This window comes from Schistocerca americana, chromosome 2 (genome assembly GCF_021461395.2).
Source record: "Schistocerca americana isolate TAMUIC-IGC-003095 chromosome 2, iqSchAmer2.1, whole genome shotgun sequence".
NCBI classification, from domain to species: Eukaryota; Metazoa; Arthropoda; class Insecta; order Orthoptera; family Acrididae; genus Schistocerca; species Schistocerca americana.
This window is the reverse complement of record NC_060120.1, coordinates 199,946,208-199,967,746: the sequence shown is the minus strand read 5'-3', so window position 1 is coordinate 199,967,746 and position 21,539 is coordinate 199,946,208. Positions and strand designations below refer to the sequence as shown.

The window sequence follows — 21,539 nt, the reverse complement described above, 5'->3', positions numbered from 1 at the left end:
CTAGTGACCATGATGTTTTGGAGATATTATTTGAGTTCTGAATGACACTTTCAAAATGATTCTGTTTTTCTGAAATCAGGAGGTCTACATAGTATTTCTGATACTTTTTAAACTCTTCTTTTAATTTTTTATTGCTCAAGTCATTTAACATAGCATACTCATACCATCTTAGTTGTTCTCTAGCCTCAGTGACTGAACTTGATATCCAGTTTCGGATTACAGCATGTGTCTGAATTCTCTTTTTTTTAATGGGCAGGCTTGGTTAAGAATGTAGAATAGTTCACTTGAGAATTTGCCATAACTATGAATTGTCGTTAGAACACTGTTCCAATCCACATTCCTTAGCATATTATTCAACTGAGTTAAAGGTAATGAATAATTGAACCTATGATAAATATGTGTAAGAGTAGATATGAGTTGAGCTAATAGGTAGCCTTAGAAATATTGACACTATCTACTAGTAAGATCAACATCCAGACTTTACGGTAGCATGTTTCAGTTTTTCTGAAACTCATTAACTTACTAAACAATTAATATTGAAGTTCATACACATCAAAAATTTCTATTGTACTAGCCATATGATTGGTAGATTTCAGCTTTTACCACTATACTTTTGTTGCCCTAATTTTCCTTGGCTGAATGGGACCCTCCATTAATTAATTAAGAAGTTACTGAAATGAGCATAAATTATTATAAATCTAAATATTGCTGTCATACTTATAATCAGCGAATTCTCAATGTAGACACACAAAATTGTTCTGTCATTTTTTTCTTTGTTAATTAACAGTTTATTGTGTAAACTAAATTATTATTTGAGAATACATTTCAGTCTGGTAGGTAAAAATAACCTGGCAGTTTTTCAAACTGTTATGTACAGGGTTATTACAAATGATTGAAGCGATTTCACAGCTCTACAATAACTTTATTATTTGAGATATTTTCACAATGCTTTGCACACACATACAAAAACTCAAAAAGTTTTTTTAGGCATTCACAAATGTTCGATATGTGCCCCTTTAGTGATTCGGCAGACATCAAGCCGACAATCAAGTTCCTCCCACACTAGGCGCAGCATGTCCCCATCAATGAGTTGGAAAGCATCGTTGATGCGAGCTCGCAGTTCTGGCACGTTTCTTGGTAGAGGAGGTTTAAACACTGAATCTTTCACATAACACCACAGAAAGAAATCGCATGGGGTTAAGTCGGGAGAGCGTGGAGGCCATGACATGAATTGCTGATCATGATCTCCACCGCGCCGAAAATTCAAAGCGTTTGACTTTGTCATTGGGTGTCAGGGCTTGTAGCAATTGTAAACGGTAAGGCTTCTGCTTTAGCCTTTTCCGTAAGATTTTCCAAACCGTCGGCTGTGGTACGTTTAGCTCCCTGCTTGCTTTATTCGTCGACTGCCGCGGGCTACGCGTGAAACTTGCCCGCACGCGTTCAACCGTTTCTTTGCTCACTGCAGGCCGACCCGTTGATTTCCCCTTACAGAGGCATCCAGAAGCTTTAAACTGTGCATACCATCACCGAATGGAGTTAGCAGTTGGTGGATCTTTGTTGAACTTCGTCCTGAAGTGTCGTTGCACTGTTATGACTGACTGATGTGAGTGCATTTCAAGCACGACATACGCTTTCTCGGCTCCTGTTCCCATTTTGTCTCACTGCGCTCTCGAGGGCTCTGGCGGCAGAAACCCGAAGTGCGGCTTCAGCCGAACAAAACTTTATGAGTTTTTCTACGTATCTGTAGTGTGCCGTGACCATATGTCAATGAATGGAGCTACAGTGAATTTATGAAATCGCTTCAATCATTTGTAATAGCCCTGTAGTTTCCAAAATATTGAAATGTCCATATGTCACTCTCTATAAGGCAAACCCCACCTCAAAATCTTCAATCCTGCATGAGCTAGCATAGGAACTAAAACTATGTAACAAGTCTGCTGTCAGCATTCATACACACAACATTAGTATAATGATGTAGGAGTAATTTTATATGTCATATCACTGTGATCCACCCTGATCAAAGTGCAGTTCACGCATATCAATCAACTGTAAAATAATGCTTCAAGGCTGCTGCCCTGTTAATATTCTGGTGATAATTACACAGTGTTAGCTGTATACATTACTGTGCATTATTATTAGGCAACTGTGTCCACTATCTGTATTACTTGATAACAGCTTCGTAATGTCCATCTGTTAGCCTTAATGCACAAAAGTGTGCTGCATCTGCCACTGTTAGTCTGATTAGTAAGACACTGAAAGTGCCTGCCTTTGAAAAACATCTTATGTGAGGGCTGAAACTGATAATCACATGGCTAATAGTGAAAATAAATGAGGAACAAGTCACATTAATTAAAAACTGTGGGGTGTATGTTATTGGAATATTTCCCACAATGCCAATTTTACAGCAATCCAACAAACTTTCTTCGATTAGGCACCATGAGGAGATAGAATTCGCAATATCTTCTTTTCATTAGAAAGAAGCAACATATTTTTGTCCTAAAAGAATCAGACGAGCTGAAATCACAAGCCAAATTTCAACTTATCACATTCCATTGCCACAACATATTTTCTGCAAGGAGTAAAATAATCCCATCTGATGTATATCCTTTAAAAACGGTAAAAGTAGTTTCTGATTTAACCATTGAGAAGGGATAAATATACTCAATAAAGATTTAACGGGCATGAAAGCTAGCATAAAAATTAATTTTTACTTGAAGAGTAAATGTCAGTGTTCACTTTTAGATGTGTTCCCTATACTAAATGTGTAATTACTGATTATGAGTAGAGAGGGATTAACAATTTAGGGGAATTTACAGATGAGTCCAAGGAGAGCAGAGCAGCAATGTAAGAATTGCTACATGTAATACAAAGTTTGTTTCAATAGTCAGATTACATCCCTGGAGAAACCAGAAACTCTCTAGAGATTTTCAGTTGAAAGTGAAGTAAAGACTTATAGAGTGACATTAATAATCCATCTTTCTCTTCCTCTCTTTTCTGTATCAAGATGTCTCATCTTGCATAAAAAAAGTATGCTATGATGCTGAACTTCCAAAATCAGAGTGTCTTGCGTTTGAAGGTGCAGAGAAAAAGCAAAGTATCTTAAAACAGTTTTTCTAAAAGAAGGAACAAAATACTATGAATTTAATTTTATTTGCATAATGCATTTATCTTCACTGGTAGTTGGCAGTGATTTATCATCACAGTTTCTAGTCTTAATTGTATTTGAATGAACCTGTGGCTGTGAAGTCTGGAGATCCAGGATTTTAATTTCTCATTTCTAGTTTCAGCACTTACTACATGATGAAAGTTGATACCTTGTGCACCTATCTCAATTAACTCTATCCTTTTCAAAATTTCCTTATTAATAGAATAATGTTGAAAATTTCAAATTGTAATTTTGTGTGGACATTATTATTTTTATGGCTGAAGAAATACTGTGCAACTCTTTCCACAAAAAGAGTTTTCTGTGAAAGCTTTCATATGATATTCAACTAGGAAAGAGATGGTCAGTGGACATGTGGAGCAAAATCGAATTTTCCGATTAGCTGCTTTTGAAATTCTGTTATGTTTATCATTGTTATTTTAACACTCAAAAATTTAGGACGTATAAAAAGTTTAAAATGTTAAGAACATTATGTGTTATAAATTTTTTTCCACATGGTAGTGCCTGCGTGTATTCACCCACCCATTCACCCCCCCCCCCCCCCCCTCCCCCTCCCACTCTGTACAGAGAGAGAGAGAGAGAGAGAGAGAGAGAGAGAGAGAGAGAGAGAGAGAGAGAGAGAGAGTGTGTACATACTCTCACTGTTTTGATTTTTTTAGGTTACCTCAGAAAATTTACCAAGTTATCGTTGCGAAGATCTAAATGAAGCAACAGATGACTGGTGTAATCAGAAATATGTAAAAAATCCATTAAATGAACAAGCCATTCCTGTTGAACACCAAAAACCGCTTGGAAAAATCAATGGTTCGGCAGTACAAATTACTCCGCAGAGAGTGGAACTGAAAATGAGAATCGGTATGTACATATTTATGGTAGTAATAGCAGTAGAAGTATGGCAAAAGTAGCAGGAGCAGTAGTAGGACTATTCATAGTAGTAGTAGTAGAAGTTATAGTTGTAATATTGATAATATCAAATGTACTCAGACCATAATCAACAAAAAAATGCAGAATTATTCAAGATTATCAGTCTTGAGCTATGAGACCATCATTAAGATCTCAAGCTAGAAGTAGATGATTAACAGCTATGTAACTGAATGAAGAAGAATGCTTAAAAAAGACAATGAAATAGTAGTTTACTGTTAAAAAATTAATATGTTAAATTTAACCCAACTAACAAGTAATAACAATGACATTTTATACTACTTTAACAATTTTAAATCATTAATTCAATTTTTAACATGTGCTTCTCTTTCTTAATGTGTAAGTTGATTGTTTACACATCCCTGAAAATTATTCACTATGGTGATATGACACACGTTTGCTGGTGATTGTTGTAGAAAGTGATACTGGGTGCCTATTTCTTGTAAATTAAATTAATAATAAAATTTTGTTTTACATATGTTCTTATTTATTATTTATTTAATATTCATTTTTGTGTATGTATCAAGGCATTTTATCTGTGGTCTTAAATAGCTTTAGCCTTATTAGGTAGTAGTGACTTAGTAGTTAGTTATTTAATTGGATAGATAAAAAATCTACTCACCATGCAGCATCAGAACACACACATAAGGAGGGAGGGGGAGAGAGGAGAAGGGGGAGGGAGAAGGGGAAGGGGGATGAAGAGAATGTTCACATGGGAGAGTGGTCGGAGGAGGCAGCGCACAGTCTGGATGGAGAGTGGTGTAGACAGAAGCTAGAAGGCAAAAGCTAAGGGGAGGCAGTGAGAACAGGTTAGTACAGGTTTAGTTAGACCAGGGAATTGGGGAGTGCTGGTTACATTTGAGAGACAATTCCTATTTTGTAGTTCAGACAAACTTATGATGACAAGTAACCAACAGTCTGCTCAAATGAATGGCCACTGCCATACTGTGGCACAACGTGAACTTGCCCATTCATTTGCCAAACATGCTGCACACCATGACAGTAATGACTACAATAGCTGCTTCAATATGCAGGCCATTTGGATACTCTCTTCCAGCACTATTTTTCTGAACTACGCATTGGTAATTGTGTCTCCAACATGTCCAGTACTGTCGCAGCTCCCTGGTCTAAACCTCCACTGACCTGTTCCACCTGACTCATCTTATCTTTTCCCTTTTTCTCTTCTGTCCATGTCTGTCCTTCTCCATGCAGATAGTGCAACACCTTTCTCCACCACCCTTCCTTTCCCTCCCCCTCCCCTTTCTGCAGGTGCTCTCTCCCTCCCTCTCTCTCTCTCTCTCTCTCTCTCTCTCTCTCTCTCTCTCTCTCTCTCTCTCTCTCTCTCCCTCTCTCCCTCTCTCCCTCCCCCCATCCTCCTCCCCCCCCCCTCCACCCCTCCATTTTTTCTTCCCCCTTTTCACTTTCCAACCCTCTCCCTTCTCATTTTACTCCGTTTCTCCCTCTTGAGCTTCATCTTTCTCTCTTTTTCCCTCCTTCATTTTTCCCTTCCCTTTCCGCATCTCACTATTCCTGCATCTCTATCTGCTCTACCCTGTGTACTCTTCTTGTCTTGTTGTGCAGCTGCAGAGTTATCTGTGCAAAGACCTTCCTCTTTCCTGCTACCTCCAGCTTGCATCCTCCCCTACCCCCACCCCATCTTCATCAGCTCAAGCAACTGCTTTCAGTAATAGAGCATCAATAATCAGTCGTGCCATGGCCATGGGAGTGTATGTTTGGGTGTCTGTGTGGATGCATGTGTTAATCTGTATCCTTTAGCTAGACAAAGACCTAGTGCTCAAAAACTGGTGTGAACATTGTTTCCTGTTATGTGTGAGTGTGATCCATGCATCAATCTGTTATAGGTGAATGGTTGTCTTCTCTATATTTTACATGTGATTGTAGTTTTCTGTGTCTGGCAACTTCAGATATACATGTAAGGTACCTATGCCGAAAAACTCATTTATCATGTTAGTTAAGACAGCTTGAACACTATGTACTTATTCCTTCTATACCTAAACTGAATCACCAAGACATGCCAACATACATAAATGAATGATTTTTGTTTATGGCAGCTGTAGAGTCATCAACAGATTAGAAGTAATTTCCGGAGTATCGCAGGGTATTGGAACCCTTGCTATTCATGTTATCTATTAATGATCTGACAGACAACATCGATGGTAATCTCAGACTTTTTGCAGATGATGCTCTCATGTATAATGAAGTATTACTCGGATCTTGATAAGACTTCAAAGTGGTGCAAAGATTATCTACCTGCATTACCTCAAACCCCAGTCATGTGTTACATTCTGTACAACAGCCAGGCACATACTGATTGAACTGTTTGTATGCCCACAACATAGGGGTGATGAGGGGCTGTGGCAAGAAGGGTGCTATTGTGACAAATAGCTGCCAAGGAGCTGACCGGAAATGGTGGGAGTTAAAATAAGCCAGATTTTTACAAAATACTATGGTATAACTGGTGGAGGGTTAAAGAAGGGCACAGAAACATAAAATTATGGCTTCTGTCAACTCACACATATAGCTGGCTGTATCATTTTTGTAATGTGAAGTGGAGAATGGCAGGCTTTGTGTCCATTGACGGGATACTGAGAAAATGCAATAAGTCTTCAAATAAGATTACTTCCAAAATTCTTGCACAACCAGTTGGAGAATACTGTTCAAATGTTTGTCACCAATACCAAATAGGACTAACAAGGAATGTTGACTAATGAGTGAGCATCATAAAAATGCTGAAAACTTGAACTGGGAAATGTTAGAAGATAGACTCCAGTTAGCCTACAAAAGCCTGCCGACAAAGTACCAAGACCCAGAATTAATTGAGAATCTAGGATTATACTGCTACACGCTATGTGCCGTTCCCATAGATCAAACTCGTTACGGGGCTCAAGAGGCTTTTAAGCAGTTATTCTTTCACTTCATTAAAATGCACTTCAGGCAGCCATATTTAAAAACAATTATCGCGTACACTCTACCATGAAAATTAAGAAAATAAATGTTCAATGACAGCATGGAAAGGGTAGATTGCTACTATCAACATGGAGAGGAGGTGCTGAGTCACAGGTAGGTCGAATGAAAAAGATTGCTGAAATATTAAGCTTTGGACCAAGTCGTACTTCTGAAACAGAAAACACACACACACACACACACACACACACCACACACACACCACACACATACACGTCCACTGCCTTTGTGTCTTGGACCTCAACTATGACACTGTATGACATGAGCAACAGCCTGCTGGGGTGGGTAGTTTGGATAATGAGGTGGCATGGAGTGGGGAGGGGGGGGGAGGGGAGGAGGGAGGAGAGAAGTAGAGAAGAGGAAAAGACTAGTATGAGCATTGATGGGTACAAGACAAGACTGAAGTGGGAGGCGGGAAGAGGATAAGTGAGTGGAGGATGGGGCACAGACTATGAAACAGTCATTAAAGTGAAGCAAATCATGTTGGGCTGCAAGTTCAACAATGGAGTGTTCCAGCTGTTTCATGGCCACATTTTGGTGGTGGCAATTCATGTGGACATACAGCCTGTTAGTTGAATGAAATTTTCACTCTACAGCAGAGTGTGCGCTGATATGAAACTTCTTGGCAGATTAAAATTGTGTGCCGGACTGAGACTCAAACTTGGGACCTTTGACTTTTGCGGGCAAGTGCTCTACCAACTGAGCTACCCAAGCACGACTCACACCCCATCTTCACAGCTTTACTTCTGCCAGTACCTTGTCTCCTACCTTCCAAACTTTACAGAAGCTCTGGCTGTGAGGACGGGGTGTGAGTCGTGCTTGGGTAGCTCAGTTGGTAGAGCACTTGCCCGCAAAAGGCAAAGGTCCTGAGTTGGAGTCTCAGTCTGGCACACAGTTTTAATCTGCCAGGAAGTTTCAAATCAGCGCACACTCCACTGTAGAGTGAAAATTTCATTCAAGAAACACCCCCAGGCTATGGCTAAGTCATGTCTCTGCAATATCCTTTCTTTCAGGAGTGCTAGTTCTGCGAGGTTTGCTGGAGAGATTCTGTAAAGTTTGGAAGGTAGGAGATGAGGTACTGGCAGAAGTAAGGCTGTGAGGATGGGGCGTGAGTCGTGCTTGGGTAGCTCAGTTGGTAGAGCACTTGCCTGCGAAAGGCAAAGGTCCCGAGTTCGAGTCTCAGTCCGGCACACAGTTTTAATCTGCCAGGAAGTTTCATATCAGCGCACACTCCACTGTATAGTGAAAATTTCATTCTAGAAACATCCCCCAGGCTGTGGCTAGGCCATGTCTCCGCAATATCCTTTCTTTCAGGAGTGCTAGTTCTGCAAGGTTCGCAGGAGAGCTTCTGTAAAGTTTGGAAGGTAGGAGACGAGGTACTGACAGAAGTAAGGCTGTGAGGATGGGGTGTGAGTCGTGCTTGGGTAGCTCAGTTGGTAGAGCACTTGCCCGCGAAAGGCAAAGGTCCCGAGTTCGAGTCTCAGTCCGGCACACAGTTTTAATCTGCCAGGAAGTTTCATATCAGCGCACACTCCACTGTATAGTGAAAATTTCATTCTAGAAACGTCCCCCAGGCTGTGGCTAAGCCATGTCTCTGCAAATCCTTTCTTTCAGGAGTGCTAGTTCTGCAAGGTTCGCAGGAGAGCTTCTGTAAAGTTTGGAAGGTAGGAGACGAGGTACTGACAGAAGTAAGGCTGTGAGGACAGGGCGTGAGTTGTGCTTGGGTAGCTCAGTTCGTAGAGCACTTGCCTGTGAAAGGCAAAGGCCCTGAGTTGGAGTCTCGGTCTGGCACACAGTTTTAATCTGACAGGAAGTTTCAGCTTATTAGTTGTAGTTGTCATGCCTACGTAGAAAGCAGCATAGTGGGGGAGGTGTGGGGTTGATTGTAGGGAGGATATGTCTCATTTCACGGTATGACAAGAGGTACTTGAAACCAAGGCAAATGGTACGATTCAGTTGCTCCGGTCCTGACTGGTACTGAGTCATGAGAGGAGCACACCTTTGTGACCGAACAGGGGCTATGTGGGAGGTAGTAGATGGCTGGAGAGATTAGGCATTGGAAATATGTTTCTCTACAAGGTTGGGAGGGTAGGTGGTCTGTGGAGGTTTCAGTGAGAACCTTGGCATATTTGAAGTGAAACTGCTCATCACTACAGATTTAACAACCATTGTTGTCTAGGCTATATGGAAAGGACTTCTTGGTGTCAAATGGGTGGCAGCTATCAAATTGCAGGCATTGTTAGTGGTTAGTAGGTATGATATGAATGGAGTTACTTATATAGCCATCCTTAAGGTGGAGGCCAACATCAAGAAAGATGGCTGTTGGGTTGAGGAAGGCCAGGTGAAGTGAATGAAGGAGATGGTGCTGAGGTTCTGGAGGAATGTGGATAGGGTAGGAGATTGTAAGCTTGGAGTCAGTCAGGCATTGGGAAAGGTAATGTTCAATAGTGGCAAGGACTTTTGGGATGTTAGTGTAGAGGGAGGTGGCATTGACAGTAATGAGCAGGGCTCCTTGTGATAAAGCAGGGGTGACCAACAATTCGGTTCACAAGCTGTGCAACGGCTCGAGGACCATCGCGCTCAGCCTGGCTGGTATGTTTCCACCACTGCCACACCATGCTGTCTGGGCATGAGGAAGGGGGAAAAAATAAATGTGCCACAAGCAAGTGCAGCTCATGCAGACACAGCCACCAACTCCAGGACCTTGGGCTAACCCGAATTGCTGGAGTCGACAGTCGTGTGTGTGTGTGTGTGTGTGTGTGTGTGTGTGTGTGTGTGTGTGTTTTACTTATGAAGGCTGTGGCTGAAAGTTTTTATGTGAATGTCTTTTAATTGTGCCTGACATTGTGCTTGACATGTCTTCTTTATGGCAAGTATAATCAGTCTTTTCCTACATTGTTAAAACTTTCATTATTTTATTTAGTGATTTTAAAAATACTTATTTGTGATTTGCTCTTCTGCTGGTTTCTTCATAATTTCTGTTCATCATTACATGTAACAATGTCTGTTATAACAATAAAGAACTGCAAAATCTGCAATTTTCATAAGTTATATATATCTTTCTAGAAACTTAGCTGTAACAAATTTGCTATGAGTTGTAATTTTTATGCTCTCACTGCATAATTTTGCCTTCATTACATGAATTAGTACTGTAGTTATTAAGTATTTAATTTTTGAAATGAAGTACTGTGATTTCTGATTGTTTGTACCTTTCTTTAGGTGAGACACATACAGTTGAATTTCATTATGGTGTTGTGGAAGATTATCCAGTTGATCTGTATTATGTTATGGATCTCTCCATGTCTATGCATAGTCATAAGAAGCGGCTGTCTGAATTAGGAGGTGCTCTGGCAGCAACTATGCAAAATATCACTGAAAACTTTCGAATGGGCTTTGGTAGTTTTGTAGACAAAGTGGAATTACCATTTACAAGCACTGTTGAATCAAGGTATGGCTCCAAAGACTCAAACGTGAATGTAATACCTGTACATATTTGAAATCATTTTATGTCCTCTTATTCTTTGAGTAGTATTCATTTAATTGTTTATCAGTATTTTTTATTTTTTTATAAATGTGTACAATAAGTGAAGAAGGTAGTATTGAGAGCATATTCGAGGTGATATTTTGGGTACATTCATATTGTAATACATATTTCCAATAGATTGTTCATGGAAAAGCAACCAATGCCTTACTGCAAAAGTATATGTTTTATTCTAGAGTCACAATTTATTTATTTTGCTGAATGGCTACTGGTTTTGATAAACAGTACCATCTTCAGGATATCCTGTTCCATGCAATTGTCACACTGGCTTCCCAAGTAGCTATGTCAAATACCATTTTACAGTTAATAGTATTCCGAGCAGTGTCAGTTGTATGCTGGGGCTCTCAGCGAGGTTGTATCATACCTTCTCCACATGGTGTCGCAGCTCATCGACCAACCATGCCCGTGGTAATCACCCCACATAGGTAATGTGCAATTGTGAAAGGCTGCATTGATAGGCTTTCATATTAGGTGACCGCAAAGGACAATAAACAAACTTGCTGTCAATTGTACGTTATCATACTGTGTGGCACTGTAATCCAATTATTATATTCTGAACCCAATGATGCTGTATGTCTGTAAGTGATGAGACAATATTATGGAAAGAGTAGTTGCTAATTACCATACAGCAGAGATGCTGAGTCGCAGATAGGCACAACAAAAAAGACTGTCACAAAATAAGCTTTTGGCCAACAAGGCCTTTGTCAACAACAGATGACAGACACATGCACACGCGCGCACGTGCCCACACACCCATACACACACACACACACACACACACACACACACACACACACACACACGTGGCCATTGCTCCTGGTAGCTCTTTGTGATAGTCTTTTCATTGTGCCTATCTGGACTCAGCATCTACACTATACAGTGAGTAGCAACTATCCTTTTCATAATATTGTTACACTCCATCCTGGATTTTCCATTATAAGTGATGAGACTATTTGAAGTCCATAGTTACTTTGTGCATCAACAAATTTTAAAAAAATAAGTCAAATGCATTTACGTATCATGGTGCTAGGGCCCCTATAATCTTAAAATCAATTATATATCAACCATTTAAAACTTAGTAAACAGTAGGATATATAAAATTAACTACCATTCATTTGCACACAGTCATATTGTATAGGTTATATCATAGGGAGGGGGAAGGAGAGAAGCAGACGAGGGGAGACAAAAAAGAGGAGTGATGTATTGAGATTAGTAACAAAGTCAGTAAATTGTCTATTGAAGGTGTATCCAGTAAGTAACATGATGTGGCACTCTTGTATCCATTTTGTGAAAAGTTCTAGAATTGCTTTTCCCTCAGCTCATTTTGATCATTGAGTACCTTATCTTCTCTTCTCTTCATGTGACTGTAAATTTCCACTTCCTCCAAGATGCTCATAGTGGGCCCTTAGGGCAATATGCAGAATTTCGAGATTATTCCATATGTCTTGTATTGCATGCTTATTTTGAATGAGATGTTTACCAAAAGTAGATTTTTCCTTAGTTGTCTCTATAGAATGTTCCTTGAACCTTGTCGGAAAGTAGTGTCCTGTTTGTCCAATGTAAAAACAATTACACTCTTTACAGGGAATTTGACACACCTACTTGGTAAGCCAGTGTGACAATTACATACCAGAGGATGGCCTGAAGATGATATGTGTGCCAAAACCAGTAGCCCGTCGGCAAAATAAATATATTACAATTATAGACTGAAGTATATACTCTTTTGATATTGTAATACAAGTATAATTAAATTAATTTTTATAATATGTTGGGTTAACTTGACATAAACACATAATAAAAAAAAAAAAACTAAGCTGTCTTGGATCTGAGAATCTGTTACGTTTCATTAGCAGAGAAGTATTGTTTGACAAAGATTACTATTTGTCAATTTGTGATCTGATAACCTACCAGACAGCTGTTGTCTTATTTTTTGAGCTTGAAATATAGATATTATTATGATGACTTTTGACTTCTTTTAACAACTCATGTTGCTGATTATTTGGTTGCATTTTTTCCCAAAATGTCTAAATTGTGATATAGCGTTATTGTGTTTTAATGAATGATTGGAGTATTGCTTTCTGTCTACTGGGAGTTATAATGACTTTTGCTGTCCAACATTTATTTTTGTCTATATTACTCTTGTATTCTGTTGGAAACACTATATGAAAATAATGCTGCTAGACATTGTAGAAGCTGTCTCATATGCTATTTACTTCATTTTTGTTGAAGACATCCTCCTACATTTCCACTGATAGCTGAAAATTTAATTCTCTGGGTTTGTCATCACTACACTCTTTCTGTTCAGTTATTTTAGTTGTTGCCCCCCCCCCCCCCCCTTTTGTCAACATTTCTAGTAATGGACACAGGCTGAGCTTTGTGGCCATTGTAACTCATGTTTATTATGTTACTGTTGTAGTTGAGGTCACACAATCTGCTGCAGATTTACTTTCAGCTGTTATTCTAAATGGAGAGTTAACTGCTGATGTCTGCATTTAAATCTCTACAGATAACCAGTTAATATCTCATTACATATTATTATTAAGCTGCCTTTTAAAATAAGCAGTGAGTATTTTCAAGTCTCCAAACATTAAAATCTACCAAATCAATTATAAACAGTTCAAAATCTTTGTCCCTAGCTAAGATTTGATGTTTTCTATTGCTGTAAATTCCAAGTATTCTTCCACAAAAGTAGCTTTTCAGTCCTACTTATTTTTTCTTCTACAATAAGAATTGGTGAGTTTATATCCAGAAATCACAGTTGACATAATCTGTTTTTGTTTATGCACTGTTTAGTTACACATATTTAGTTCACAATTCACTAATTCAAATTGTACTTATTTTGCAAAGACTGAACGTTGTGATGGTATTTAAACACATTGGAACATTTATTTGTAGATGACATCTTATCATTAATCCTTGTTGTTTCTGATGGACCACTTAGTCTAAAAATGTTTTCTCCTATTTATTTTGGTGCTACAAGTTACCAGAAGATTTTGTAGTTGGTTATATTACATTTTCTTGTCACTGCTACAACTATATTGACATCTATACTCTGAAAACCACTGTAAGTGCATGGCAAAGGAAATATTCCATTTTACCCATTATTAGGTTTTCTTTCCATTCCAGTCACATATGGAGCAAGAGAAGAGTGATTGTTTAAATGCCTCTGTGCATGCTGTAATTATTCTAAACTTGTCCTCACAATCCCCATGTGAGTGATACGTAGGGTATTCTACATCTACATACAGACTCTGCAAGCTACCATACTGTGTGTGGTGGAGGGTACCCAATACCAATACTGATCATTTCCTTTCCTGTAACATTCGCAAATAGAGCAAAGGGAAAAGACTGTCTATATGCCTCCTTATGAGCCTTAATTTCTCTCATCTTCATAGTCCATACACAAAAAGCATGTTGATGGCAGTAGAATTGTTCTGTAGTTAGCTAATGCCAGTTCTCTAAATTTTCAGAATAGCATTTCTTGAAAAGAATGTTACTTTCCCTCCAGGGTCTCCCATTTTAGTTCCTGAAGCATTTCATAACACATGCATATTGTTTAAACTTACTGGTAACAAATCTAGGAGCCTGCTTCTGAATTACTTCGATGCCTTCCTTTAATCTGTCTTGGTATGGGTCCCAAACATGGAAGCAGTACACAAGAATAGATCACACTAGTGTCCTATACAGGGTGTTACAAAAAGGTACGGCCAGACTTTCAGGAAACATTCCTCACACACAAATAAAGAAAAGATGTTATGTGGACATGTGTCCGGAAACGCTTAATTTCCATGTTAGAGCTCATTTTAGTTTTGTCAGTATGTACTGTACTTCCTCGATTCATCGCCAGTTGGCCCAATTGAAGGAAGGTTATAGTGACTTCATTGCTTGTGTTGACATGCGACTCATTGCCCTACAGTACTAGCATCAAGCACATCAGTACGTAGCATCAACAGGTTAGGGTTCATCACAAACGTTGTTTTGTAGTCAGTGCAATGTTTACAAATGTGGAGTTGGCAGATGCCCGTTTGATTTATGGATTAGCATGGGGCAATAGCCGTGGTGCAGTACATTTGTATCGAGACAGATTTCCAGAACGAAGGTGTCCCGACAGGAAGACGTTCGTAGCAATTGATTGGTGTCTTAGGGAGCACGGAACATTCCAGCCTATGACTCGCGACTGGGGAACACCTAGAACAACGAGAACACCTGCAATGGATGAGGCAATTCTTCGTGCAGTTGATGATAACCCTAATGTCAGCATCAGAGAAGTTGCTGTTGTACAAGGTAACATTGACCACGTCACTGTATGGAGAGTGCTACGGGAGAACCAGTTGTTTCCGTACCATGTACAGCGTGTGCATGCACTATCAGCAGCTGATTGGCCTCCATGGGTACACTTCTGTGAATGATTCATCCAACAATGTGTCAATCCTCATTTCAGTGCAAATTTTCTCTTTACAGATGAGGCTTCATTCCAACGTGATCAAATTGTAAATTTTCACAATCAACATGTGTGGGCTGACGAGAATCCGCACGCAATTGTGCAATCACGTCATCAACACAGATTTTCTGTGAATGTTTGGGCAGGCATTGTTGGTGATGTCTTGATTGGGCCCCATGTTCTTCCACCTATGCTCAACGGAGCATGTTATCATGATTTCATACGGGATACTCTACCTGTGCTGCTAGAACATGTGCCTTTACAAGTATGACACAACATGTGGTTCATGCGAGATGGAGCTCCTGCACATTTCAGTTGAAGTGTTCGTACGCTTCTCAACAACAGATTCAGTGACCGATGGATTGGTAGAGGTGGACCAATTCCATGGCCTCCACGCTCTCCTGACCTCAACCCTCTTGACTTTCATTTATGGAGGCATTTGAAAGCTCTTGTCTACGCAACCCCGGTACGAAATGTAGAGACGCTTTGTGCTCGTATTGTGGATGGCTGTGATACAATATGCCATTCTCCAGGGCTGCATCAGTGCATCAGGAATTCCATGCGACGGAGGGTGGATGCATGTATCCTAGCTAACAGAGGACATTTTGAACATTTCCTGTAACAAAGTGTTTTAAGTCACGCTGGTACATTCTGTTGCTGTGTGTTTCCATTCCATGATTAATGTGATTTGAAGAGAAGTAATAAAATGAGCTCTAACATGGAAAGTAAGTGTTTCCGGACACATGACCACATAACATATTTTCTTTCTTTGTGTGTGAGGAATGTTTCCTGAAAGTTTGGCCGTACCTTTTTGTAACACCCTGTATACAGTTTCCTTTACAGATTAACCACACTTTCCCAAAATTCTCTCAATAAATCAAAGTTGACCATTCACCTTCCCTACCACAATCCTCACATGCTCATTCTATTTCATATTACTTTGAAGCATTATGCTCAGATATTTAAATGCTGTGACTGTGTCAAGTGGGACACTACAAATGCTGTGTCCAAACTTTATGCATATGTTTCTCCTACTCATCTTCATTAACTTATGTTTTTATATATTTAGAGCTAGCTCCCATTCATCACACCAACTACAAATTTTGTCCAAGTCATCTTGTATCCTCCTAAAGTCACTCAACTTCGACATCTTCCCATACACCTCAACATCATTGGTAAACAACTGCTGATTGCTGCCTACCCTGTCCACAAGATCATTTATGTGTATAGAAAATAATGACAGTCCTATCACACTCCACTGGAGCATTCCTGTTGACATCTTGGTCTCTGATGAATGCTTGCCTACAAGGACAACATACTGGGTTCTATTACTTAAGAAACCTTCAAGCTACTCACATATCTGGGAACCTATTCTATATGCTCGTACCTTCATCAACAGCCTGTAGTGTCACACCATGTTGAATGCTTTCCAGAAATCCGGAAATGTGGAATCTACCTATTGTTTCATTCATAGTTCGCAGTATATCATGTGAGAAAATGGCAAGCTGAGTTTCACACTAATGTCACTTTCTAAAACAAATCTGATTTGTGGGCATATGCTTCTTGACCTCATTAAAATTTATTACATTCGAACTGAGAATATGTTCAAAGATGCTGTAGATAACCGATTTTATGGATATTGGTCTGTAATTTTTCAGGTACATTTGTTTAGCCTTCTTATACACAGTAGTGCACTTCTTTCCAGTCACTTGGGACATTGTACTGGGTGAGAGATTCATGATAAATGAAAGTTAAGTAAAGAGCCAGTGCTGTAAAGTAATCATTATAAAACCAAATTGGGATTCCATCCAGACCTGATGACTTATTTTTATTATTATGTCATCCATATGTGAGTCTGTTCAGTGGTCAAACAATGGTATGTTTGTACAATTTTACTTCATGAATGATTTTTTTAAGGTGAAATTTAAAACTCTGGCTTTTGTTTTGCTATCTCCTACTGCTACACCATATTGGTCAACAGGTTACTGGATGGAAGCCTTAGTCCCACTTAGTGATTTTACATGGGACCGAAATTATTTTGGGTTCTTGGCCAGATTTATTGCAGAGGCATGATGGTGTTAGTTGCTGTATGCTTCACTTATAGATCTTTTCACAGACAGATGTATCTCTACTAACCATTGTCTGTCCTCCTTTGTGTGTTCTCTTTTGAACTGAAAGTGCAACAACCTTTGTTTCCTCATCATTTTCTGAATTTCATTGTTAAACCATGAGGGGTCTTTTCAGTTCTTTAGGCACATAGATCTTCACACCACACTTTACGACCTATTTAAACTTTGCTCATAATTCCTCTGCATCTATCTTATTGGAACTAAGTGATGTCAATTCACTGTCTAGGTGAGACACTAACAACTGCTAACCTGCTCTTTCTAGCAGAAACACCCTCCCAGCTTTCTTGAATGACTTATTAACTTTCACAACCATAGTTGCTAAAATTACATCATGATCACTAATCCACGACTCTGTACTGAAGCTGTCAATAAGTTCTGGCCTGTTTGTAGCTACTAAATCTTAGATATTCCCTTGATTGTGGTCTGCCATACTAGCTGCTCAAGACAATTTTTAGAAACATGTTCACAAGTACTTTGCAAGACTGTCTGTCAATAGCCTCCACAATGAATCTGTGGATGTCCTACTCTGTACTCAGAAGGTTAAAGTTGCCTCCAACTGTACTGCATGATCTGGGTATTTACTCACTACTGACCATAGACTATCTTCGAATGACTCTAGAACTGTCACAATGGATTCGAATGGCCAATGAAAACATCCAAAAATTAACTTGTTTTAAACTATACCTGTTGTTCGCAACAAATAACTTCACTGTCACACTCATCTTTGACCTCAGTAGAGACAGTATTTGTGTCAACTGCAACAAACACTCACTATTCTTTGGCATCTACTCTGTGTTTGCAATAAATGTTCTATGACTCACTAAATATCTCAGAGTTTCCTGCTTCAGTTTTCAGCCAGCTCTCGGTCCCAAGAATAATTTGTAGTCATCATTTAAAGCCAGTTCTTGAAACTTTGCCCGTAGGCTTTCTTTGGATAGTTCATGTCTATCTGCCAACTCAGTTTCTTCAGTATCTCTGTGAAACTCTCCCGTGGGTCAGACATACCTGTGACCGTTTGTGGTGCCCGTCTATGTATAATCCAATATCCCCCGTAAGTCCTATCTGGTATAGAAACCACACACTTGATCAATATTATTGAATGAGTTATATGAGTTATTTGTAAGCAATCACCTTTGTAGACTGATTAACAGTAAAATCAGGCTCTTTCCAGATGATGCAGTTATCTGTAATACAGTACTATCTAAAAGAAGCTGCACAAGTATTCAGTTAGATCTTGATAAGATTTCAAAGTGGTGCAGAGATTGACAATTTGCTGTAAATGTTCAGAAATGTAAAATAGTGCACTTCACAAAACAAAAAACATATATCCTGTGACTATAATTTCAACGAGCCACTGTTGGAATTGCCCAACTCGTGCAAATACCTAGGTGTAACACTTTGTAGGTATATGAAATGGAATGATCACATAGTTTCAGTTGTGGCTAAAGCAGGTGGTAGACTTTGATTTATTGGTAGAATACTGGGGAAGTGCAATCAATCTACAAAGGAGACTGCTTACAAATTGCTTGTGTTACCATTTCTAGAATATTGTTCAAATGTGTGGGATCCATACCACATATGAAGAACAGGGGATACTGAACATATACAGAGAAGGGTAGTATGAATGGTCAAGGGTTGTTTAAGCCATGGGAGTGTGTCACAGAGACACTGAAGGCACTGAAGTGGAAGACTCCTGAAGATAGATGTAAATTATCCTGAGAAAGCCTATTAACAAAGTTTCAAGAGCCTCTGTTAAATAATTACTCTAGAAATATACTAAAACCCCCTATGTATCACTCACTTAGGGATCTTGAGGATAAGATTAGAATAATTACTGCACACACAGAAGTCTACCACCTGCTTTACCCACAACTGAGGCTATGTGATCTTCCATTTTATATCCCTTCAAAGTGTTACACCCAGGTATTTATGTGAGTTGGCCAATTCTAACTGTGACACATTGATATAGCATAGGGTACTACATTTTTTCATTTTGTGAAGTGCGCAATTTTACATTTCTGAACATTTCAAGTAAGTCACCAAAATTTGCAACACGTTAAAATCTTGACCAGGTGTGTCAGAATATTTATGCTGCTTCTTTCAGACAGTACTTCGTAATAGATAACTGAATCATCTGCAAAAAGTCTGGGGTTACTATTAATATTGTCTGTGAAGTCATTAATACACAACATAAACAGCCGGGATCCCAACACACTTCCTTGGGGCACACAAAAATGTACTTCTATGTTGCTGTGGTCTTCAGTCCAGAAACTGGTTTGATGCAGCTCTCCATGTTACTCTATCCTGTGCAAGCTTCTTCATATCCCATTACCTACTGCAACCTACATCCATCTGAATCTGTTTAGTGTATTCATCTCTTGGTCTCCCTCTATGATTTTTACCCTCCATGCTGCCCTCCAATACTAAACTGGTGATCCTTTGATGCCTCAGAATATGTCCTACCAACCAATCCCTTCTTCTAGTCAAGTTGTGCCACAAATTTCTCTTCTCCCCAATTCTGTTCAATACCTCCTCGTTAGTTATGTGATCTACCCATCTAATCTTCAGCATTCTTCTGTAGCACCACATTTTGAAAGCTTCTATTCTCTTCTTGTCTAAACTATTTATCATCCATGTTTCACTTCCATAGATGGCTACACTCCATACGAATACTTTCATATGTAAATTGTTAACAAATACTGTCAGAAATGACTTCCTGACACTTAAATCTATACTCGATGTTAACAAATTTCTCTTCTTCAGAAACGCTTTCCTTGGCATTACCAGTCTACATTTTATATCCTCTCTACTTTGATCATCATCAGTTATTTTGCTCCCAAAAAGCAAAACTCAGTTACTACTTTAAGTGTCTCATTTTCTAATCTAATTCCCTCAGCATTTAATTCAACTACATTCCATTATCCTCATTTTGCTTTTGTTGATGTTCATCTTATATCCTTCTTGCAAGACACAAGCTGCTCTTCCAGGTCCTTTGCTGTCTCTGACAGAATTACAATTCATCGGCAAACCTCAAAGTTTTTATTTCTTCTCAATGGATTTTAATTCCCACTCTCAATTTTTCTTTTGTTTCTTTTACTGCTTGCTCAATATACAGATTGAATGACATCGGGGATAGGCTACAATCCTGTCTCACTCCCTCCCCAACCACTGCTTCTTTTTCATGCCCCTCGATTATTATAACTGCCATCTGGTTTCTGTACAAATTGTAAATAACCTTTTGCTCCCTATATTTTACCCCAGCCACCTTCAGAATTTGAAAGAGAATATCCCAGTCAACATTGTCAAAAGCTTTCTCTAAGCGCTAGATGCTAGTGACATCGGTTTGCCTTTCATTAATCTATTTTCTAAGATAAGTTGTAGGGTCAGTATTGCTTCACGTGTTCCAACATTTCTACGGAATTCAAACTGATCTTCCCCGAGGTCGGATTCTACCAGTTTTTCCATTCATCTGTAAAGAATTCGCATTACTATTTTGCAGCCGTGACTTATTAAACTGATAGTTTGGTAATTTTCACATCTGTCAACACCTGCTTTCTTTGGGATTGGAATTATTATATTCTTCTTGAAGTTTTAAAGTATTTTGCCTGTCTCATACATCTTGCTGACCAGATGGTAGAGTTTTGTCACTACTGGCTCTCCCAAGGCCGTCAGTAGTTCCAATGGAATGTTGTCTACTCCCAGGACCCTTGTTTTGACTTCTGTCTTTCAGTGCTCTGTCAAACTCTTCACACAGTATCGTATCTCCCATTTTATCTTCATTTACATCCTCTTCCATTTCCATAATATTGTACTCAAGAACCTCACCCTTGTATAGACTCTCTATATACTCCTTTTACCTTTCTGCTTTCCCTTCTTTGCTTAAAACTGGGTTTCCATCTGAGCTCTTGATATTCATGCAAGTGGTTCTCTTTTCTCCAAAGTTCTCTTTAATTTTCCTGTAGGCCATTTTGCACTTCCTGTTGATCTCATTTTTGAGATGTTTGTATTCCTTTTTGCCTGCTTCATTTACTGCATTTTTATATTTACTTCTTTCATCCATTAAATTAAATATCTCTGTTACCCAAGGATTTCTATTAGCCCTCATCTTTTTACCTACTTGATCCTCTGCTGCCTTCACTATTTCATCTCTCAAAGCTACCCATTCTTCTTCTACTGTATTTCGTTCACCTATTCTTGTCATTCGTTCCCTAATGCTCTCCCTGAAACACTCTACAAACTCTGGTTCTTTCAGTTTATCCAGGTCCCATCTCCTTCTACCAGTTTTTCCATTCATCTGTAAAGAATTCACGTTAGTATTTTGCAGCCGTGACTAATTAAACTGATAGTTTGGTAATTTTC

At 39.1% G+C, this 21,539-nt stretch overlaps 1 protein-coding gene across 2 annotated transcripts in view; it reads left to right on the top strand.

The window, feature by feature from the left end:
* Positions 1–21,539, top strand: part of LOC124596053 (integrin beta-PS-like) — a 254,844-nt gene that overhangs the window by 13,775 nt on the left and 219,530 nt on the right. For both annotated transcript variants that reach the window (XM_047135029.1, XM_047135028.1), the window contains exons 2-3: positions 3,823–4,018; positions 10,289–10,517. In XM_047135029.1, coding sequence (XP_046990985.1) covers positions 3,823–4,018; positions 10,289–10,517 — 425 coding nt within the window. The remainder of the gene's footprint in view (positions 1–3,822; positions 4,019–10,288; positions 10,518–21,539) is intronic.